At 34.0% G+C, this 24444-nt stretch overlaps 5 protein-coding genes across 7 annotated transcripts; 4 read left to right on the top strand and 1 right to left on the bottom strand.

Moving 5' to 3' along the window:
• Positions 1-2361: 2361 nt before the first annotated feature.
• Positions 2362-3888, top strand: LOC127251167 (uncharacterized). Of its 2 annotated transcripts, XM_051274772.1 has the most exons (4): positions 2362-2533; positions 3174-3374; positions 3465-3523; positions 3695-3888. In XM_051274772.1, the coding sequence occupies exons 1-3, from the start codon at positions 2423-2425 to the stop codon at positions 3516-3518; spliced, it is 366 nt and encodes a 121-aa protein (XP_051130729.1). In that variant the 5' UTR covers positions 2362-2422; the 3' UTR covers positions 3519-3523; positions 3695-3888. The 2 variants fall into 2 exon arrangements, with proteins under 2 accessions (XP_051130729.1, XP_051130730.1); XM_051274773.1 differs by lacking the exon at positions 3465-3523 and having other exon boundaries at positions 2364-2533.
• A 1037-nt stretch (positions 3889-4925) lies between these two features.
• Positions 4926-6128, top strand: LOC127250990 (PRA1 family protein B4-like). The gene has a single exon (XM_051274504.1). The coding sequence runs from the start codon at positions 5042-5044 to the stop codon at positions 5702-5704; it is 663 nt and encodes a 220-aa protein (XP_051130461.1). The 5' UTR covers positions 4926-5041; the 3' UTR covers positions 5705-6128.
• A 2404-nt stretch (positions 6129-8532) lies between these two features.
• LOC127250780 (probably inactive leucine-rich repeat receptor-like protein kinase IMK2) lies at positions 8533-11806 on the top strand. Its single transcript, XM_051274200.1, has 2 exons — positions 8533-10365; positions 11025-11806. The coding sequence occupies exons 1-2, from the start codon at positions 8643-8645 to the stop codon at positions 11651-11653; spliced, it is 2352 nt and encodes a 783-aa protein (XP_051130157.1). The 5' UTR covers positions 8533-8642; the 3' UTR covers positions 11654-11806.
• A 901-nt stretch (positions 11807-12707) lies between these two features.
• On the top strand, positions 12708-14419 carry LOC127250951 (uncharacterized). The gene is made up of 3 exons (XM_051274449.1): positions 12708-13578; positions 13685-13761; positions 14235-14419. Exons 1-2 carry the CDS (start codon positions 12748-12750, stop codon positions 13730-13732), a joined length of 879 nt encoding a protein of 292 aa, XP_051130406.1. The 5' UTR covers positions 12708-12747; the 3' UTR covers positions 13733-13761; positions 14235-14419.
• LOC127250950 (protein DETOXIFICATION 44, chloroplastic) lies at positions 14226-18258 on the bottom strand. Of its 2 annotated transcripts, none has more exons than XM_051274448.1 (13): positions 17839-18258; positions 17645-17766; positions 17412-17555; positions 17171-17301; positions 16805-16940; positions 16254-16350; positions 16053-16153; positions 15747-15910; positions 15567-15638; positions 15372-15488; positions 15047-15142; positions 14852-14973; positions 14226-14782 (listed from the first exon to the last, which is right to left on the bottom strand). In XM_051274448.1, exons 1-13 carry the CDS (start codon positions 18132-18134, stop codon positions 14719-14721), a joined length of 1662 nt encoding a protein of 553 aa, XP_051130405.1. In that variant the 5' UTR covers positions 18135-18258; the 3' UTR covers positions 14226-14718. The 2 variants fall into 2 exon arrangements, with proteins under 2 accessions (XP_051130405.1, XP_051130404.1); XM_051274447.1 differs by having other exon boundaries at positions 17397-17555; positions 17839-18257.
• Positions 18259-24444: the final 6186 nt, after the last annotated feature.

Here is a 24444-nt window from a genome sequence, read left to right on the forward strand (position 1 = left end):
AACATACAATTCATATTGATGTAATACAGTATAGCAAAAACGAAGAATACATGAGATATTTTTATAGGATACATAGTTGTAATGATTTTTTCAAATAATATTGATTCAGTCCATAAAACACCAATTAAAAATCCAAAAAAATAACACGTTTTAAAATATTGATTTCATGCAATATAATTATATAAATAAATATTTGGTCTAGGACTTCAAACATAAATACTTTTGTAATTTTTTACTTTTTAAATTTAAATTATAAGAATTTAAGTTCAACTTGTAGTTGTAGGTAATCAAGTAGAACAAGGAAGCCTCAAATTGACTAGTTGTTTAATTGTATTTATGCTGTTTTATTTTGAAAATCAATAAAAATTTGTTTTAAAATAATTATTTTGATGTAATATTAACAATTGTTTAAAGATAACTAAAAATTGAAAAAAGTTTATATAACAAAATAATTTTTTTATTTTTTTATACAACACTTTTGAACCATACTCCCTCTCACTAGAAGCATCAATTATATTATTTTTTTTATCATTCAGATACAATAATACAGTGATTTTTTAATATGAATTAATTGTATATTACAAATATACTCAGATTTATATTTATTTATATGAATTTTATTTTATTAAATTTAAAGTAAGTTATTAAAATAGCGTCTAAGTGAAAAAAAAAAAAAAAAAACATGCAATAGTCATCAAATCCCAAATAAAAGATAAGCCAATATTTTATTTTATAAATTTAAACCCATGATTCGTTATTGTTACTATGTCCACTTTTCTATTTTCGTTTATCACATTTATTCTATTATTTATTTTTTTTCAAAAAATAATTATATATTTACATTTTATTTATAAATTATATTTCCTATATAATGATATTTATATTAAATATATTTTATTGAAATATAATATTTAAACTATTTAAATATATATTTTAAAATTTTATTTTAATAATATACAGGAGTAATTTTTATTTTAAATCTATAATAATATTACTCATATATATAATAATAAAATAAATATTTTAATTCAATATTATTAACTAATTAAATTTTATTATTTTAAATATTATGTTATTAATTAAATGAATTAAGAAAGATTACTTTATATCAAAACATAAAATCAAATTATTTTTAATTTTTAACTTTATTAAAACGAACGCTTGATAGATTTATATGTTGTATTACGATTATCCTATATGACTGCTATTAAATTAACATAGCACATGATTTCTCCGGGCATGCTTTGACCGGTAAAATTTAGGTAAAATAGCTTATAACTCCCATGTGGTTTCAAAATTCAGCGTAAAATCTCTTTGTACTTTAAAAATTGCATGGTATCTCTTTATACTTTAAAAAACGTTGCATGAAACCCCACCAACATGAAACTTTCCTCGTGTGATAAGAAGATGATTTCCTATCTATATGTTTTGCATGGCAGAGGGGGTTTTATGCAATATTTTTGAAAGTATAAGTGAGCGTCATGCAATTTTTTAAAGTAAAATGGGGATTTATGCTGAGTTTCGAAACTACAAAGTGGTTTTATGCAACATTTTTTAAAGTATAAGGAGACGTCATGCAATTTTTAAAGTAGAGGGGAATTTACGCTGAGTTTCGAAACCACTAGAGAGTTATGGACAATTTTGCCTAAAATTTAATTACTACTATTTCCAGGATAATATATATTCATTATTTTTATACTCACTCCGTCTAATATCTATATATTCATTTGTTTTTTACATAAAGTTTTAAAAATATTAGTATTATATTAAGATAAAGTAGAAATAAAGGTAAAAAGATTAAATTAACCCTATTAGTATTGTATGATATAAATGTAGTGACATTTGTGTAATATATTGCAAATTGGAATGATATTTGTAATGTTAGGTAGATAGTAAAATTACTAAAAAAAATAAAAAAAAATGAATATTTGTTATGTGACAGACTAAAATAAAAAAAATGGATAAATTGTTAAGTGACAGAAGAAGTATTATATACATAATTATATATATCTTACATAAAAATATATATATATATATATTTGATATTGTTGAAAGTTTATTTTGTAAACAAAGTCAATTAATTTTAATTTTTCATTCCCTAATAAAATTAGCTCATTTGGTTTGACAAAAAAAATTTTAAAAATATATTTATTTTATAAAAGATAATAAATGAAAAAATATTAATTTTGTCAAAATTAATAATAAAATAAATTTAATTAAGATACTAAAAAGAGGAAAGTTGAAATTAAGTGGGAGAGTAGGATAGTAAGTGTAATGAATGAATGCGACTTTGATGAAGTAGGCAGGACAAGGGCAAACATGTCATTTAACACACCCTGGTTTCTCCTTTTTATTGGAGGAAATCTGAGGCTGAATTGAAGAGCGGAGAATCGAGAGAAGCAAAAAGGTTTTCGCGAGAACGATGCCGTGCTTGAACCTGTCGACCAACGTGAATCTGGAGGGAGTGGACACCTCCGCAATCCTCTCCGAAGCTTCGTCTTCTGTAGCTAAGATCATCGGAAAGCCGGAGGCTGTACGCGCCTTTTTATACTGCTTTCTTTATTTGTTTATCTATTACTTTCGTCGTTGCTGCTGTAATTGTTGGATGATATCGGATTTGTGTTTGCGTTGCTGATTTTGACACAATTATTTGTCTCATACGGCAGTTGGATTGGTTATTTTGAAAGCTTTTGAGTCTGCTTTTGTACATCCAATTTTGCGGTGTTCTTTTGATGTTTTCGGTGTCAATATCGTGCTGTTGAGTGATAAAAGGTAGTTCGTTGGAATGGTGGGAACAGTTGCTGGATTTTTCGCCTTTTAATTTGATAGGCGCCTGCAGGCGAAGTATTCAGCGGTTTGAGTGGATTTGGTTTTCCGATGTGAGAACTGCTCCAAAATTAGGAGGATGAGCAAGTTTATTTGTGCCTGAATACTCGTTTGTGTGCATACAGTGGATATATGTGGATTCTGACATGGATTTTTAGTTTTTGTGCTAAGGTTTTGGAATCAATCAACCCTCGATTGAATCCTCAATTGAACACTCAATTGTTCTTCATTTCGTCTGTATACTTGACTAATGTTATCTTTTGATTAGGAAAACAGCTATAACTGTTATTCCACTGGTGGATTGAAGTGGCTCTGATATCATGTTTTTTTTATCTGTTTGGTTGTAGTATGTGATGGTTTTGTTGAAAGGATCTGTGCCAATGGCGTTTGGAGGGACAGAGGAGCCTGCTGCATACGGAGAGCTTCTCTCAATTGGTGGTCTGACTCCTGATGTGAACAAGAAGCTGAGTGCTGCTATTGCCGAAATACTCGAGACAAAGCTATCTGTTTTGAAAAAGCGATTCTACCTCAAATTCTATGATACCAAAGTAAGCTATGCCTTAAATTCTTGTAATTATCCGGTAAAAGGGTCACAGCACGCGCTAGTATATTCTCATTGCATTCTTCTGCTTGTTTAGGCCGGTCAGAGCCAAGAATATGCACAATGTCTACATGCTTTACACCAGCATTAAATCATGTAAAGGAACTTTCACTATTTAGGGTAGAGGTTCTTCATTTTTGCTATTAAACATTGAAGTCCCTTTTCTCCACCTTGTAATTGGCATCTCATAGCTTCTTTGCTGTCTTTGAATTTTCGGGCTCGAGGATTCTATCGTATTTATGACCTTATCTTTTTTCCTTTTTGTAGGGTTCCATGGTTGGATGGAATGGATCGACCTTCTAGAGCTATGCACTCTTTATCTGATATATTTACTGCCTGTTTCGACAAATTTATGCACTGCAGAAGTTTCCCTGTATTTCAGGTGATGTATTTGGCATTCTGACTGACAATGGACATGTTATATATTGTCAATGCTCTTTAATTTAGTGTGTTTTTAACAATTCTATGCTCTTACTTTACTTGCAACAATGCGAATGAGTGAGATAAAGTATGAATTAGACTTCGATCTTTCATTCCAAGTTCATATTGATCATTGAAACTATTTTTACGATGAATTTCGAGCTATATTTACAAAATTCAATTACAATAAATTCGGCCGGGTAACACCCCCACTCTGCCTTGTCACCCTCTCTTTGCAAGCTGGCGAGCATGTTATATGATTATAGACTAGCATAACGTGAGAAGTTTAAAATACTATTCGGGTGTGTTCGTTTGATGGATTTGGATTAAATTCCACTATTCATCTAAAATTTTTCCCCAAAAAATATCAAATCAAAAATATCAAATCAAATCAATTTTTGGAGCCTTTGGAAAGTATATGTGAAGTACTTCTATAATCATGGCTTTGTACTTTTATACTTTAAAATTGATTTGAAATGGATTGTTTGATTTGAAATTATGTTTTAATAGTATTTTGATATAATATTTTATGATATAAAATAGTGTATTTTTATTGAAAATTGGGTGGTGTGAATAATATTAATTTTGATTTGAAATGATAAAAGAATGCAACATGCCGAATGATTTATGTTGTGAAGCCAATCTATAATCATATTCTCTTAGTCCCAAATCTTTAACTATTTGAAATTTTACCCAAAACTTTGCAAGTTTTTCTTTCTTGATACTTTTTCTTTCTCTTTTTCGATTTTAAAAACAATTTATTACATCATACTATAAGAGCAAAAAATAAAAGACTTTGATATATCTGGGGTGTAATATCGGGGTGGGCTTGTTGTACATGATTAAATGCTAAGAAATTAAATTTTTGATATTAGTGAAGAGAATTTAATCAAATTTGTAAATATAAACTCTCTATTTATATTTAAATAAAAAAATCTGATCGAAATGTTTGTCAAGTTTTTAACTATAGCATAAATAATTATAATTAATTGTGGAATATTTTTGGAGTAACAATTAATAATATAAAAGAAAAAGAGGTATCGTTGAAATCGGAGCATCCAGAGGCAGGCAATCCACCAGTCACCGTAGCCAAAATGCTCCCTATTTATACGTACAACCTATACAACCTACCGCTGTTATCCACTAGCACAAAGTACAAACTGCATTCACCGGAGGAAAACCTAACCGCACCCAATGGCATCCATTCCCTCCCCGCCCCCCGCCGTCCTGCCGCTCTCCACCCCTCAAGCCACCACCGCCACCGCCACCGCCCAACAAACCTCCGCAATCCGTACTTTCTTCACCGGCGTCTCCGAAACCGTGCGCACCGGCTTCGCCAACCGCCGCCCCTGGCCGGAGGTTCTCGACCGCTCCGCCTTCTCCAAACCTGAATCCATGTCCGACGCGACGCACCGAATCCGGAAGAATTACAACTACTTCCGCGTTAATTACCTCACCGTAATCACCTCCGTGCTCGCAATTTCGCTTCTGACGAATCCTCTCTCCCTCGTCCTCCTCGCCGCTCTCCTCGCCGCCTGGCTGTTCCTCTACTTCTTCCGCCAGTCCTCCGATCCGATTACGCTGTTCGGTCGCCAATTTTCCGAGCGCGAGACGCTGTTCTTCCTCCTCATCTCCACCGTCGTCGTCATCTTCCTCACCAGCGTCGGAACCGTCCTCGTCTCCGCGCTCATGGTCGGCGTTGCTATTGTATGTACGCACGGTGCGTTTAGGCTTCCGGAAGATCTCTTTCTCGACGAGCCAGAGCCTCAGAACGGAGCCTTTGGTTTCCTCTCGTTCCTTGCCGGCGGTCCAACAACCGCTTCGCAGCCGGCGGTCGCCGTTCCAGCTAGGGCATGAGGTATTTCACCATTTATTTAGGTAATTGATTAGCCAATTTTTACCTAATTTTTTTTCAACAGAATTAGGTCTCCGGTAAAAGAAATTTTTATGCACACAATACTAGTTGCCTTTTGTTGTACTATTTGTTCCTTCTCCTATGAATTGAATTGAGTGAATACACAATTCTTTGCTTATCATTCGTCTATGCCTTTTCGTTATGTCATCGAAAATTCACAAAGAATCTATTCTGATTTTCATATATTCTCTAATAGTGCATCTCTTTGATCAAGAAAAACAAACAGAATTGAATGGTATGAATGGCTTTGTATTACGAGGCAATTCTGTTCTTATAGTCCTCCATACTTTAGTGGATTCATAGCTTTGATTTTCTGCTGATTTCTGTTGTAAAATTTGTATTAGCATTGCATTTATATATATGGATTCTATATATGCATGATTTGATTTCTTATTGATACCTTATTATAGTATAATTTGTGCCCCTTTTGCTTTTTTTAAGTAAATTTTTTAATATTAGAATTATATTGGATTGTAATAATAATAATAAAAAAAAAAGAAAATAAAAATACCTATTAGTATAGTGTAATATAAAAATAATGATATTTGTATAATATATTGTAAATTAGAAAGGTATTTATTCCATTAGGTAAGTAGAACAATTACCAAATTAGAACAGTATAAAATTTTATATTTGAACAAATAAAAGTAACGGTGTATATGACTTTGGGTTTGTTTGCTCAATTTGTTTTCCACATGCTCAATATATATATATTTTATCTTTTCAACCAATACAATTAAAATCAGTCTGCTAAATTTTATATTAATCTATGTATATATATATTTGTATATTTTTAATGATATTTATAAAAAAATGTTCCATTAAAAAAAAGTAAACCGACAGAATATTTTATATATATAAAAAAAATCAAAACACTAACCGTTGTTTACATAATACTGTTAAAATTTTGATACATTATTTATTTACTTTTTTAAAAAATTATGTCAAATATTATTTTAAAATAATTTAAAAACTATATGAGCCCATATTTTTGTAGTGGCAGGAAGTAAAGGTAATAGTATAAAAATAAAATTAAAAAGAGTTAAAAGGTGGATGATTAGCAGTGGCATGTTGTCAGATAGATAAGAAGACAGGTTACATATAATGATTGATTGGGCATAAAGTTTCATATCTAAAATAAAATAAGGTTGAAGCAGTTATAGATTTAACTGAGAATATAGCAATGATTGGGCATAAAGTTGTAGGAGTAAACGCTCACGGTCCATTTAGATACAGAGGTTTATTTCTTTTCACTTTTTATCCAAATTTTATATACTCTTATTTCATTTTCTGTTGATTAAATGTGTTCTTTTCTTTTTATTTATTTATAAGTAAATTTAAAATTTATTAGTTAGTAAAAAATATAAAATAATTTATATATTTTTATTTTTGTAAGTATAAAAGAAAGCTATAATTTTATTTTATTTTTTTAAAAAAATAAAGAGTATTTTTAAAATTTGTTTGATTGTGATTTGAAATTAAATATTGATTTAAATTTGTATTTAAATAGTATGTTAATATAATAATCTATGAAAAAAAATAATACATTTTTTATTAAAAATTTTCTATAATGAATAATATTGATTTTGATTTTAAATGCTAAAATATACTCCTTCTGTCTCATATTTATATATTCAATTGTTTTTTACACAGAGTTTTAGAAATATTAGTATTATATTAGGATGAAGTAGAAATAAAAATAAAAAGACTAAATAAGATAATGACATTTATGTAATATATTATAAATTGGAAGAGTATTTGTAATATTAGATATAGATAGTACAATTACTTAAAAAAAAAATAGATACTTTGTCATGGACAGATAAAAATGAAAAAAACTATATTTGTCATGCAAATATGTGTGCTTAAATTTTGAGTATAAAATTTAATAAACTAAGTAATAATTTTTTTATTTATTTTTTATAATAAGAGATACAAAAAAATAACATAAATTTTTACTTTATGACAAAAGCAAGAGCATTGGTTTGGATAAGGAAGTTTGTTTTTAAAAAATATATAAAAATGTCACATTAAATGTTATTTTAATCAGAATTTTCTAATGCGTAAATTCAATTCAAATAAGAAACACGACAGTTTTGAAAATAAAACTGGAAATATTTTGTATAAAAATATGTTTAAAGTGACACTTTATTATTATTATTTTTAAATACTGCAAATAAATATAGCATAAAAAAATTTAAAAAGTTACATGTAAAAATAGAACGCCTCCCTCGTCGTATTTTTTCAATATATTTACATAATACACTTTCACTCATATGCTAACACTATTTATTTTTCAAAAAATATAATATAAATACATTTTTTCTATGATAAAATATAAAATCAAATACTAATTTTTTAGTTTTATTTTTTCAAATTTTCAAATTTTTAAAAATCTCAATAAATAAATAAATAAAAACCTGTATAAACAAACCCTATAATTTTCAATGAACTCCCAATTAATGATTGTTCACATCATTATTATTCATTTTTTCCATCTATTAATTACCACCCTTAGTTTGGTAAAAGTCAAAGACAGAAAACGGGACTATACTGACACCCCCCTGACCACCCCCCCAAAAAAACTAGCCGTTAGGGTTCGTCCAGCGGCGCACACGAGCTATTCACAGAAAGAAACTAGCCGTTGAGCCTGTCGAACTTAACCGTTGCTCCATCTGCCCTAATTTGTCCCCATTTTCTTCTTACATGGACCCCCCACCCCCCACCCCTTCTCCCTCCCATATATCTTCTCCCACATCACAAATCCGCCATTAATACACTCACTTCACTTCATCAATAATCTTCTTCTTTTTCTTCTTCTTCTTCACCTCAAATTAATCCAACACAAAAACCCTAATTTCCTTCCTTACCAGGCTGTTCATGGATTCTTCGCCCTGTCGGGTCGAAAATTTCCATGTCCTAATAATCTCAGTTCTCTTCCTCATTACAAGAACTGTCTTCTGCAACAATCATTGGGATGGAATCATCGTCACAGAATCAGACTACCAATCTCTCCAGGCCCTAAAGCACGAATTCGTCGATCTCCGGGGAGTTCTAACAACCTGGAACACCACAAACCCCGCCGGCGCCTGCTCCGGCTGGGCCGGTATCAAATGCGCCGGCGGCCAAGTCATCGCCATTACTCTCCCCTGGAAAGGCCTCGCCGGAAAAATCTCCTCCAAAATCGGACAGCTCCAATCCCTCCGCCGCCTCAGCCTCCACGACAACTCACTTTCCGGCGACATTCCGGCGACCCTCGGCTTCCTTCCCAATCTCCGAGGACTCTACCTTTTTAACAACAAACTTTCAGGCAATGTCCCTCCATCACTAGGTAACTGTCTTCTTCTCCAAACCCTCGATTTAAGCAATAATATTCTCACCGGAATTGTTCCTCCCAATCTTTCGAATTCGACGAAGCTTTTCAGGCTTAATTTGAGCTTCAATTCCCTGTCGGGATCCATCCCTGTCGCCCTGACACGATCCCATTCCCTCTTTTTTCTTGCACTTCAGAATAATAATTTGTCTGGCCCTGTCCCTGATTCCTGGGAATCTCCGAATCTCCATTTGAACACTTCCTACAACCTTCGATCCATCGTTTTGGATCATAATCTCCTGTCGGGGGAGATTCCATCTTCTTTAACCAAGCTCGCCATGCTTGAGGAACTAAGGTTAAGCCATAACCAGATGACAGGGAAGATCCCTGATGAGATTGGTACTCTTTCCAGGTTGAATTCTCTCGATTTGTCGAACAATAAATTCTCCGGCCGGATTCCGGACACCGTCGGAAATCTTACAAGAATCACCTCACTCGATCTGTCGGAAAACAATCTCACCGGAGGAATTCCCGATTCTCTTACAACTCTCAAGAACCTAACTTTTCTCGACGTTTCTTACAATAACTTGTCCGGCGCCGTCCCCCCTGTTCTTGCCAAGAAATTCAATTCGTCATCGTTCGCCGGAAATCTCGACCTTTGTGGATTCAACGGGTCGTCTCCTTGTCCTTCTCCACCTCCGGTGCCGGAAAACCAGCCGTCAGAGGAACCGAACCGTAATCGTCGAAAACTGAGTTTAAAGGACATAATTCTCATTACAGCAGGTGTTCTTTTAGTTATTCTATTAGTCCTATGTTGTGTGCTTCTCTGCTGTCTGATCAGAAAAAGATCGGCGGGCTCAAAAGCCAGGAACGGCGGGAAGGCGACAGGTGGCGCCACAGTGGTTTCAGACAGGGGCGCGAAGCCGAGTCCGGGGGCTGAGGTGGAATCCGGCGGTGGTGACGCCGGCGGGAAGTTAGTACATTTCGACGGCCCATTCGTTTTCACCGCCGACGATCTTCTTTGCGCGACGGCGGAGATTATGGGGAAGAGCAGTTACGGAACGGCGTATAAGGCGACGCTCGAGGACAACGACAACCAAGTTCTTGTCAAGAGACTTCGGGAAAAGATTACAAAGGGACAGAAAGAATTCGAGTCCGAGGTTGCGCGCCTCGGCAAGATTCGACACCCAAACATCCTTGCGCTTCGCGCTTATTACCTCGGCCCAAAGGGCGAGAAGCTTCTCGTCTACGATCATATGCCGAATGGAAGCCTAGCTTCCTTCTTACATGGTACTCTCTCTCTCTCTCTCCCTCTCTCTCTCTCTCTCTCTCTCTCTCTCTCTCTCTCTCTCTCTCTCTCTCTCTCTCTCTCTCTCTCTCTCTCTCTCTCTCTCTCTCTCTCTCTCTCTCTCTCTCTCTCTCTCTCTCTCTCTCTCTCTCTCTCTCTCTCTCTCTCTCTCTCTCTCTCTCTCTCTCTCTCTCTCGTTATTCAAAATTATTACAGAAAAAGTAAAAAAAAATTATTTTTATTTGTTTTTCATTATTACAGAAAAAGTAAAAAGATTTATTTTTATTTGTTTTTCTTAAAATTCGTCTATTTTAGATGATACTATCTCTTTCATTAAATTTATTATCTGAAAAATAAAAATTTTTATTCATATTTGTTTTTCTTAAAATTAGTGGTCGATGAAGCTATCTTATATATTACTACCTTGGTTGTTTAAATTTATTACCTAAAAAATAAAAATTTATATTTTTATCTGTCTGAAGCTATCTAACATAGTATTACTACCTATGTCATTCAAATAATTTTTATTTTTATCAGTTTTTTAAAACTCGTGTACAATCAAACGAGCGGCTACTTGGATGACGAATGAAGTATTAAAGATCTAGTGAATATTTTCTTATCTCATCTCATCTTGTTTTAACTAATGTTGTCTTGAAATCAGCTCGAGGGCCGGAGACAGTAGTCCCGTGGGCGACGAGAATGAGCATCGCGGTCGGGATAACGCGGGGACTATGTTATCTACACGATGAGGAGAAAATGTGTCACGGAAATCTTACGTCGAGCAGCGTGATGCTCGACGAGCAAAACTGTCCGAAGGTGGCGGACGTCGGGCTATCGAGGCTGATGACGAGCGCGGCGAACACGGACGCGGTTGCGACCGCGGGGACGACGGGGTACCGGGCCCCGGAGCTTTCGAAGATGAAGAACGCGAGCAGCAAGAGCGACGTGTACAGCTTGGGGGTGATCATGTTGGAGCTTCTGACGGGGAAATCGCCTAGCGAGGCGATCGACGGCCACGATTTGCCGGAGTGGGTGGCGTCGATCGTGAAGGAGGAGTGGACTAATGAAGTTTTCGATGTCGAGGTGATGAAGGATGCTTCGGAGATCGGAGATGAAGCTCTTGGTGCATTGAAATTGGCTCTGCATTGTGTGGATCCGTCGCCGGCGGCGAGGCCGGAGGCTCGGCAGGTGTTGAGTAAGTTGGAGGAGATTATGCCTGATTTGGTTCGTGCGCCGGCGCCGGCGCCTGATGATGGTTCTTTCGCCGAGATTCCGGCGAGGAGTGAGTGAGAGAGGAAGAGTTTATAGAAGGAGAAGCATATATATATATATAGAGAGAGAGATAGAGATTTGTATTTATTTATTCATTCATTCATTTATGGTTTGTTCTTGATTCAAGTTTATAAAATAAAGCATAAATTGTATAATACCAAATATATCTATTTTTGTGTGTCTGATTAAAATTTGAATAATAAAAATTTTAAATTAAAATAATAGTATGATTTCATAATTCCAACCAAATCTCCCAAACGAACATTCTCATTTATCACTTTTTTTTCCTCTCTTTTTTTTTGCGTTTAATTAAAGTATACACATGCCCCTATATTATTATGGGTGTGTTTATTTGAAGGATTTGTGTGAATTTATATTATTTACATAAATTTTTTTCTCTAAAAATATCAAATCAAACATATATTTTTTATTTTTTATATTATACTAAAAATCAATTTTACATTCAAAACATCACATTAATACATATTTATATCACATCATACAATTATTCAAATTCAAATTTTTTACTATTCAAATCCCAATCCAAAATCAAACCCCTAAACAAACACGCTCTATATATATTTATTATTTTTATATTATCATATAAATTTTTATATTTATTTTTTTAAAAAATATTAAATTAAATACTTATTTTATTATTTTATATTAAAAATTATATAAATATCTATTTAATCGCATAATACACAGTTATTTCAATTTAAAATTTTTATTATTTTAATTCAAAAATTTTATTATTTTAATCTCTAACTCAAAATTCAAACTTCTAAATAAACAATAGGAGATAACTCATTTATAAAAATTATAAAATAAAATATTGATCAGTTATTTATTTATTTTGTTAAAAAATAAAATACTATTTCATTTGTTTGTATAATAATTACATAGTTAAATTAGTAGTATTTATTATTCAATTTATCACAAAATGATATGCACATTTATAATAAAAAGAGGATTATACAATTGATCAAATCTATATAATTCGATGAAGATATTGGATTAAAGTTTAGGCCCAATTTCGGCCCAATTTACTTTATTGATTTTGTTTTGCAAATTTGGGAATTTCAGTCACAGAAACTGAATCGGAGGCAGAAATGGACGGTTTTCCGACGGACAAGATCCAGATTTCTGGGGCTACTTTAGCCTCGCTGCTCCACCGCTCCTCCGCCGCCGCCGGCGACCTCCATGGCTACCTCTACGGCCACGTTTCCCTCTCCACAACCACTCCCCTTTCCGACCACCCGACCACAACCGCCGTCGCATCTCTCCTCCTCACAACTATCACTTCCTTCATCTCCCTCCCCTCTCACCTCCCGCTTCCTCCGGCGGCTCCCGCGGTCGAATCCGCCGTGTTCCTCGGCTGGTTTTCCGCCCGCCGTAGAACTCCTCCGCGTCCGTCGTTGAAGGACTCCACCACGGCCGTTTCCCTGAGCTCCTCCACCTCCCTCGCCTACATCCCCCAAAATTCAACCCTAACCCTAACCCCGTCGCTGTTCCTCCTCATTACGACGCCGTTTCAGGATCAGCAAATCCACACTCATGAGTACAAAGCTTTCCAGTACAAGGGCGGCGTGTTCGAGCCGAAGAGCTTGAACATCGTCAACATTGGCCCGTCTTTCCGGTCTCAGTACGAATCGTTCAGCCCCAATGTGCCGTTCCCGATGATGGATTGTGAATTGAGGGCTTCGAACGCCATGGTTGAGGACGAGAGAGAGGAGAGTTTGGCCGATAAGAAGAGGAATCTGAAGGATCAAAATCAGCTTGATTCGAGCGCTGAGGGTTTTGAAATTGCGAGGCTGAGCAAAATGATGGGATCCGAGGCAGCTTACACCAATGAGCTTGAAGAATTGTATGACAAAATGCTGTCCAAGATTGATGGATTATCTAGATCGGTGGAGCAGACCAATGCTCAAGTTCTTGAGCAGGTGAGAATGCTCAATCAAGTTCTTGAGGTTTAATGTCACTAATTTGAGATCCTTTTCGCCCTTTTCGAAATTGTTAACTTAATTGTGTTTGCTGTGTATGCTGCAGGAGAATCACAATATGAGGTTAAGGTGCAGAGTTGCTGGTTTGGAATAACTTTTTAGGTCATCCTTTTGGTGTTTAAGGTAACATTGTGTGATAAAATTTTCGATTAGATTTATTTCTTAGTTTGTTGTGTGTGCTGTCATAGTAAGACATTGTTTTCGAAAGATTAGAACACTCTATGGCACAAGGAATTCACATGTTTGGCTAGTAATGGCTACACATGCCTTGTTGAAGCCTTTTCGGCACAAATTTGTGCATTTATAGTGTTTTAGCCTTGTTATTTTGGGTTTCCTTTTATATTCATTTCAACTTTAGTGTTCTAATGTGTCGTTTATAGTGTCTTTAGACATGTTATTTCAGCTTTCCTTGTCTGTAAATTGAATATGCCGTTTCTTGGACTAATTATTGGTCGTATTGAGGGGACACAAGCTTTGAGTTTCACAATCAAAACATGTCTAGTCGTGCATTTGATTCTAGATTTGGCTTCGCTGTATCCTATGATATCCGATTCTTTTGTTATGTATAAAGTGTATTGTATATTCATGTGTTGCAGCTCTACAATGCGGCGACTTGAGGACGCGACTATCCTACAAATAGTAATTGCTACGAGCTACTTGTGAATTTTTGATGAAATGGAACTGTACAATGATGCTGTTATCAGTATGATTTTGAATGTTTTGGCACATCGAATTTGTAGATTCCGGTGATGGGTTATGGCAAACTTTGCTTTTCGTGCTATACCACGACACAAAACTCACGACCTAATGCACGAATTCGTATCCTTCATTCCAAATTCGATATCTTTTAGAATGACTATGTTCATAAAATGCCTTGTGTTGTGTACATATTACTGTAAACAGATTGTCATCTCCAACTCTGCACGAATCAGCAGCTGGAACTACACGTGCGATTAATGTCCAGGAATCGACCCTTATGTGCATTTGACATCCTTGTTACCGTGTTTATGATCAATCGTCGCCCCTGAATCAGGCGAGCTTCTGCGCAGCCAACGTCGCCAGATCGCGCAAATGCAGAGCTTATGTGTTGTCCTTTCCAGGTTCAGGCTGGAGGAAACTCCATGGTCCAGTTCTTGTGCTTAGTCTGAATATAACAAGAACTTAGCTACGCCGTATATCGGGTAAGAAGTCTATCGGGTATGTACAGTGTTACCTCAAGATTCCGGCTACGACTCGCAGGGTCATTAGGAGAAACAGGCCGCCCCACACTCCGGCGAGACCAAACAACGGCGCTGTTACTAATAGGAACACCGAAGATATCAGTCCGACGATAACCTGCCCATTGACACGGCTACATTTGTTCATGTCCGAAGAAGTGAGAAATCAGATCGAATTAAACATAACTTACCATGGAATATGCAGCAAAGCCAAAGTCCGAAACACCGTAATATAACCCGTCAAGAACAAAGGCTATCGCATTCATCGGCTGTGATCCAGCGACAAACTTCGGCATAAATACATCAAAACAACGAACATCAGATGGATGTCGGGATTACGGCGGCAAAATTGTTTATAATCCACCCGTAGTTTAAGAAATTTTGCAAGAACCTCACGTATTTTCTCGAAAATATTAAAGAGTTTGCTAAAAACTTCATAACAAATAATTGTGCAAAATTTTCAAACTACTGAGTAATTTTGCTTCGAAATTACTAATGTAGTATCGATGTTCTAACCAAGGTTCCAGCTCTCGCCACCTCCAAAACCTCCGAATCAGCGCTGAACAAGCCGGAGAGCGTTTCGAACCCGCAGAACAGAATAACAGCTAGAGCTACTCCCATTGCTACTCCAATCTGATTTTTTTTCATTCTCATTGATTGATCAAATGTAGATATAATTTCCGAAAATCTGCGAAAAATTGGGTTACAAACCTGTAGAACTTTGTATGTCACCCGACGGGCGAGATCATAGTTCCCTTGAGAGTACTCGCTTGCGAGGAGAGCCTGTTAAAAGTAGTCGTTAATTGGAACAATTCAAGAGACTCGACATGTAGCTCAAATAGCAAATGTGTAAAGAATTGCAAAACATTGTGTGTAAACTTGGTTATTTACCTGGCCGGCAAGCGCTAAAGCGTCGTTTAGCAACGATAAAACCAACCAGACTTGGAAACAAATTTGATGGCCTGCCATTTGTACGGTGCCCTGTCTCGCTGCCACGGACGTAGCTAGTGTTGTGGTTGCAAGAACTGCGACGGTTCTTCCTGTAAGAAGGGCGCCTGAGGAATGAAATATAGAAGTTAGTTCGACAAATTTCAGCCCAGCAACTTCTTGTAAACACTTACTAGTAGCAGAATGGCAAATAAAAATCAAAACAAGCCGTTACATTACATGAATCTGTGACATTTTATAGACATTTACCAGATTGAAGATACTGAACAACTCTCGGAACATTAAAACTTGGTTCAACAAGCAATACTTTGTCATTCAACTTCCATAGAAGAATTAGTGCAGACAAATACCTGATAAGATATACACAGAAGTTTACGGAAACTAAGGAAAGACAAGTCGTATCGTATCTAATGCAACTAAAGTATGAGTTTTACCACATAAACAACGTACTCAGAAATCACAGTAGCAATGGCTGCTCCGCCAACGCCCAATCCAAGGAAAAATATTAATATTGGATCGAGAATCACATTAAGTAAGTTGCCAGCTCCTGTAACCAAACGAGATATAGGTTGTGATCGAAAAAACAAAATTACCCGTGGAACTCGAACAGAAGCATAAACAAAAAATTGAAAGTTTAATTACTAATTCATGACTACATTCAGGTAAACATCAGTAGAGATACTTAATTTCCAGCTTTAGCTGCAAACAAATTCATAAAAGTGCTTGTCGAATCCTTGATAACAGAAAACGGTAGTCATTGTGAGCAATTCATATGAATTTTAGTAAACTCCATGGATTTGAATCAGAATAAGTCATTTACGAGATAAATGTAGAACATTAAACCAAAGTTTAGCTCTTCATAGAAATAAATCTTTTATCCATATTTGTCCAATAATTATCAAATCGGAATAATATCCTACTTTCCGAGTGTTCGCTAGTTACTAATCTAGCAAGATAAGTAGCTGAAGTGTTTCACAAATAAACAGGATCAAAATACTTGCCGACAGCATACAAAGGTGTTTTCGTATCCTTGAATCCACGGAAACTTCCTTGCGCAGCAAGTGCAACCACAATTGCCGGGGCACCAAATGCCCTCAGTTTAAGAAATTCCTCAGCTGGCCCGTACATTGGCGAATCCTAAATTGATTGAATACAAATTAAGAAGCGCCGCTAGACAAAGTTGTCGAATAATGGAAATTTCAGCATTATAAGTAGCAAAAAGAGACAACCTATAAACGGAAAATTCTCCTAAGAATGCATATGCAACAATTCAATCATGCTACTTTCGCGAAAAAGATATTCGTCAAAGTAAACTAAATGCAAAAATTACATTGAATAGGCTCACTGAATAGCTAAAAAAGACATACAACAGGTATACCCATCGAATTCATCAAAAGATCGGAGCCAACTGTAAGAGCAGCAGCTTCGAAGATGCCAAGGGCTGCAGCGAGCATTAGAGCATTCGATATCGATGGAAGATGAACCTTGCCTTGTTCACCTGTCAGGCAAATACAACTTCATAAACAATCTTTAACATAAACAAGAAAAACGATGAAGTTAGACAGCAATAAGGATGATAAGGTTAACGAACACCTGCAGAAGCTTTACCATAGCCATCAATGGCCTTTGCAAGAGACGCCTGCTCTTCAGCAACAAACGATGTAGTAACATTGAGCAAAGGAACATTAAATAATTTCGAAACCAGATTGAAAACAGCACCGGACACACCGACTCCCGCCAGTTCGACAGATCCTAAACAGCACGACACAAAAATTTGAATCCATGGAAGCTTCACAGAACATTTTCATGTCCAATCAAGACGATGAAGGAGTGAAAAATACCTAAATGGCCAATAAACCCCGAATCAATGAGCGAAGCAATCGGATCAGCTGCGAGAGCCAAAGCCGCCGGCAATGCAATCGACAAAATCTCCATTCCAAGTCCATCGAATTCCAATTCCTCCCTACAAAATTACCATAGCAATAAATGTCCACCACAAACAAACTCATAGCTGTGAAGAACCCTCCCAAAATACCGAAGTCGACGCAGCATCGCGGCTACTGGACTCGGGTTCGGGCCTGGATCCGGATCCGGACCATTAACCTCATCCTCCGCGACCCGGGTGCTGTTGGGAAGTTCGTTATCAGACGATTTAGGGATGATAGCTCGGAATCGCGTTGAATTGCAACCACGAACACTTTTCCTTACAAATTGAGAATTCGAAACGCTGAAATTGAGCGACGATGAATAACAGCCGAAGCAGCAATGCGCCTGAACAGCAAAGGTATAACGACAACAGTGCTGGCGCAGAGCACCTCCCGCCATTACCATACCTCAATTACCGTACTGACGAAGAATTCAGACGTAAAAGAAGCCAGATAATCAAACATCAATTCAAATTTTCCTAGGATCAGCTCAAAATCTAGTCGGGAGACGAGCAATCGAGATATCTCCACGTTTCTCGGAGCCTTTTAAAGATAAGATTTTTATGAACATTCAAGCTGAGTAAGCCCAAAATGGGCTTTAAACTGTGGGCCCAATTAAATATTGGGCCAACTTTTTGGGCCCAATATTTAGGTGAGAAAAAAAAATTAATTAATTAATTATTCAATTGTACAATTGCCACTGCAACAAACTAACCCAAAAAAATAACATATGCTTATTTTTCAAATTTCCCTTTTAAGCTTCATTTAGCATCTACAAGAGGAAATTGAAAAATTGAAATATATATATATACACAAAGCAATAATGGCAAGAATGGACACAATACACTGAATTTTTTTAATTTTTTTTAAAAAAAAAAAAAAGAAGAAGAAAGAAAAAGAAAAATATAAACCTAACATAGCTAAGAAATGGAAAGCTATGAATGGTGTGGTGTGGCAAGAAAAGACTGATCTGAGAGTCATTTGGGTATGAGTATAAATCAGTCAATTCTCCACTACTTTGATTCTACAATAAAGCAGATGCTTTGTACCTTCCCTTCCCTTCCCTTCCTTCCCCACTTGATATCTGATATAAGTATTTTTCATTCATTTACATATTTAAATATGATTTTCTTTTAATTCTTCATAAATGGATGATGATCACATGCATCTATATATATAGTTAATGTTGTGAATGATTGAATTAAAATATAGTCAATCAGAGATGGAATTTTTGTGTGTGTGTTTTTTATTTGATTTGGGATGTGAGTGTTAGGTCGTTTGGGTCCATACCATTTTGGAATGTTATTATTAGTTATGGAACAATAATATGAATATCTAGTCATGTAAAAGATATACTAATTAATTATATATTCATTCAATCTTTTATTTAATTTTTTCTAGATTTTTCTGTCCACTGAAAAATGCTAAAACAATTGCAAATTAAATTAAATTAAATGAAAGAAACAGCACACATTCAATTTGTGGGGTTGTTGTCAAGTGGGACGACTGCAATATTTATTTAATAACATTCAATACCTAATGTGGATTAATTTAATTTATTCAAATAATATTATATATATGTATATGTGTGTGTTTGTGACTGAGTGAGTGAGTGATTAATTAAAAATTAGTACGTAGTACAAGGACTAATTGATAAATTAAAAACGAACGTAGATAATTAAAAATGCACGTCATCTTGCCAAACCCTAATTTCACACTCTCCCCCAAAACGACGACGTTTTTGACCGTCCGTCCGTCCGCCGGCGTCAGTATTCAAAGAAGCCGTGAAACTCAGGATGGATAGCGCTATAGAATAAACCGGCCGGTCCGCCGCCTTTCGCCGCCGCGGCCGCGGCGGCGTAGAGGCGTAATCGACGATCCCATGGTGCTATCCCTCCTGAGCTTTACGGATTCTCCATACTTAGCAGAAAACAATTTCCGCAATGCAGACACCCCAAAACCCTAATTTCTTGAAAACGAAAGAGACGAAGAAGATGAAACAACAAAATCGAAGAGATTAAATAAAAATTGATATGGGAATAAAATTATGGTGAAAATGGAGGGGTATATTTATAGGATCAAAGTAACGTGGGGAATGGCAGAACAACGTCAGCAAATTTACATACAGGTCCCTCACTGTCAGAAATCTTTGACTAAGTTTTGTAGCATGTGTAGTAGAAGAGCGTTTCTTGAGAGTTCCTGGGAGTTCAACTCTTGATTAGATCGTGACCGTTGATCTCGCCGACCCCGCGCCTGAATTGGCGCAGGCGTTCGGCTCCTGGGTGCTTGGAGTATTTGGGAAGGGGTATGAATTTGTGAAATATTATTGTAAATATATATGTATATATGTAATAAGTGAAATAGGTATTTAGTGTAGATGATAATAATAATAATATTATAATTATGATAATAATTATAATTATTATTATAATAATAATAAAAAGAGTATTGTATTGTATTCATGTATTGTATTGTAATAAGGGCCCCTTGCCGACTACGTTACTCTATTGTCAATATTTTTCATGGAGAAGTGGACCTAAGTACGTAGCAAATTATTTTGCCATTTGAATTTTGTGGTAAAGGTAAATCAACAAAATGGTACTCCTATATCAATAATAATTATTAAAAGAAAAAAAAAACTTAAAATAAAATTCGTTTATTTGTGTTTTATTTTCGTTTTTTTTTTATTTATTTTTAAAAATATTATATTTAATACTTTTCATAGTAATAATAAGAATAAAAATAAAATGCAAGTAATTCTTTTATAAAAATATATATATATTTACTATATATTTCTTTTATAAAAGAATATATTTTTATCTTAGAAATATTATAGTTCATCTTTATTTAAATAAAAATAAACACAAATACAAAACAAACGCATCCCTAAAGTTGTGTTTGTCTAAAAACATTAAAAATACTACGTCTACTTACAAAAATTGTTTGACTCAATTTTGGTATTATTGATCACACATTTTTTGAAACATATTATTAATAATTTATTTTATGTACAAAATATCATATACAATACTTACATTATAGAAAGTGGGCACTGGATAAATCCTGTAAACCAGGCCCAACAGAAAATCACACTAGGAGAACCATGTATGACAGGTGACCTGAGAGGGGGGGGTTTTGAACTATGACCTCAAGGTCACATGTCCAACTTCTGCACCGTCAGATCATCCCTTACGGTTTATATGAATTTTAATATATATATTTTTATAAAATTACATTAGATCAAAATTCAACTCTGATTTAGAAAATAAAAAATAAATAAATCAACTAAAATAATCCAAATTTTAGATCAAAACCAATCAAACCGATAGTTTGATTTAATATGTTGTTAGGTACAATAATACTTTTATTATTTTTGTTTGTTATACTCAAAAAAATTATTCCCTATTATGTAATAAATATAATTGATTATACAATTATACCAAAATATTTTAAATTTTTACATAAATTATAAATACATATATATATACTACTATTATATATACAATTAATTTATACACAAAAAATATTAAAATTATTTTACACACTTCTATCAACTAATAAATTATCATTACTTCTTAGAGTTATTATATGTATTTTCATTTTAAGACATGGAAATGCATATTTTGTTACATAACCATATGTTGAAATAATGCAACATTGTTAGTAGACGAGTATATTAATATTATTATTATTATTTATTTTTTGGGTGTGGTAAGTACTATATATTGAGTGAAATAATATTTGAAAATAATAATATGATAGTCAATTAAAATAGCTATTCATGTCATTAATTAGAATGTACGATTTTTTAAAGAAAATAACTTTAGAACTAATAATTCACTAAATAATATTTTTCTGATAATATTTTATTGAATTGACAAGCTTATTGATTTTTACATAATTATATTTTGAAAAAAGTAAATAATATTTACAAAATGTCATATTATAAAATTTAGGATAATTTGTATCCATATTCTTATAATTTAAAATATAATATATCATCTCATTTTAATCATATAATCCTTTCCTTTGTATACAAAATAAGGATTGTGTATATATTTATTACCTCAAACAATATTGTATAATAAAATTTTTATATAATGCAAATATACTCCAATCAATCAAAAAAAAAAAAAAAAAACGGACAAACGATTCTCCATAAATATAATTTTAAAAATATAATATACATAATATAATATATATTTCATTTAATAAAAAAAAATCAACAATTTAATATAAAATATTTTTTTACAATTCTTTATATTTGAAAAAAAAAAATAAACAAATCATCTAAAAACACAGAATATTTCTTATATTTTAACATTTTTCAGCGGCTTACCAACCATATTTAAATAATTCCAATAGTCATGATTATTTAACTTCATACGAACAAACACACCATTCAGTTTCTGGTGTGATTTGAATTTTGATATAAATGTAAAAGTGAAAAAAAAATAAATTAATTAAATTAAATTAAAAGGGAAGGGAAAAAAATTGCAACCTTGGAATAATATAATATATTTATTTATTTTAATTGTCTTGTTGCTTCATGATTACTGAGAGAAGACTCTCTCCTTCTTTCATGCAATAATCTGTGGATTGATTAATATTTAATGATGGCCACAAAATCACCAAAATGAGGTCTTTTCTTTGATCTGACTTCAATTTAATTTAATTTCATACATTTTTATATCTATAATTTTTTATTTATAAAAAAAATAAATTAATATAATTTAATTTAATTTATGGGGTGGCGAGTGATGTCCACTTTAATAGTACTGTAATATAACAGTGGAGGAATTTAATCGCCACGTCACCATCTTCTTCTTCAATAGCTTTAGCACTGTTGAGTGGCATTTATGTAAATTTGGGGAGAATTAGGGGCTAAGATGTGCATAATCATGGGATTTCCCACATTCCTTCATGGGAGGGGGTAGGGTGGGGTGGTGGGTGGATGGGGGTACGGTGTGGGGGTTTAGATAGGTAGCTGCATCGGGAATTGTACTCTGAAGCTCTGACTCTCACAAAAGCTAGCAATAAATAAATTAAATTAAATAATTAATTAATTAATAATTGTTGCAGAAGTTGGAGAAAGAAAGGGCCAGAAAGAAGACCAGAATTCCAGGCCTGGTTCATCGTCTTCGAGGGGACTGCCATTAATGGGTCATTTTCAAGCTCTTTAATGGTTCTTGGGAGGTCCCGGGCTCTCAGCGCCCGATAGGCCAATCTATGGTGGGGATTCGGTTGGCGCTCGGGTCCCAGGAGCGGCCAAGAATTGGGGTTTTGAAATTTTCTGATTTTTTTTTTTGGATTAATTTTATTGAATTGATATATTAATATTACTGAGTTATTTGCAGATCCCTTTTCATTAATGGTGAATTTATGGAAAAAGGGAAAGGGAGAGAGAAGGGTACGAAATGCATTCATTGTGAAAATGAATTGAACCAAACAAACTTGACAGGTGGACCAATGTATCCATTTGGAAAGTTCATCATTGCAATTTTTGCATCTATTTTATTTTCAATTTATTGTTTTCTTCATTATTTTTCAATTTTATTGGATAGGGCCATTGCCCTTTTTTAAATTTCTTGGGTATTCTTGTTTATATATATATATATATATATATATTAGATAATAAAAAATAATAAAATTGGCTTTTTACTTATCACTCTTTAGGCCTAATGTTATTCAATTACCTTTGTTTAGATGTTGTTTGAGTTCTTGCTTTCCTAATGGTACAAAAAGGTCACTTATTATTTATTAACAAGACCTTTTCTTGCTTACTCTTTGACTTTAAAAAACTTAATAAAAAATAGCACATAGAGGGATCATTTTTAAGGTTTAATAAAATTAATATTTAATGTAATATATTAAATTAAAATAATTTATTTAATTTAAAAACTTTGATTAAAAAAAAAAGAAAAAAAGATGTGAATAGTACAATACTTAAATTAGAGTTAAAAGAAACAGATGCTACAAAGCTCCCAAACATGGATTTGATCAGTGACGTGGCAAAATCAGAGCCCTTCAGCGGCGAACACATCGAAAGGTTGGGCTTATTTTGAGATGAGCCCAAAGTTAGAGTAGGCCGAACATCTTATACAACGGCCCAAATTCGACGTCGGAGATTTTATTTCTATACCGTACGGTGGACAAACAGCAATTGCCCCTACGTCGACACGTGTCATACCTTGGTGATACCGTACCTTGATGTACTCGTCCGATTTCTTACACTGCGGAATATCTCCCTTTCTCGAAAGCAAAAATTTGCATCTCTGAAGAGAAAAATACAAACGGGTTAGGAAATGTACAAATATATAGTAACTGCAAATAATATTTTTAAAATAATATATTTTATTTCTTATATTACTGAAATAAAATAATTAATATAAATTTCTTTTTCGTCGCATTATCAAATTTGCAAATTATCATAGGTAATAATATCCATATAAATTATCGTATCGAAAATTAAGTGTACCTTATATGTGAGATGTAGAGAGTAATACTCTCTTCGTCCACAAGACTAATAAATAAAAATATTTAATATTCAACAGCGATTGCGGATTCTTATATCATTAAAAAAAAAAAAAAAAAATACTTGACGTAATTGTATAGGTGAATTGAAGATTTACCGAAAACGCATTGAATCGTGCATTAAACTAAATAATTATAAAAGTATTACTCTTTCTATTTCGGTGCAAAGTTGTCATTTTACT

This window comes from Andrographis paniculata, unplaced genomic scaffold (assembly GCF_009805555.1).
Source record: "Andrographis paniculata isolate CXL003 unplaced genomic scaffold, ASM980555v1 Contig38END, whole genome shotgun sequence".
NCBI lineage: Eukaryota > Viridiplantae > Streptophyta > Magnoliopsida > Lamiales > Acanthaceae > Andrographis > Andrographis paniculata.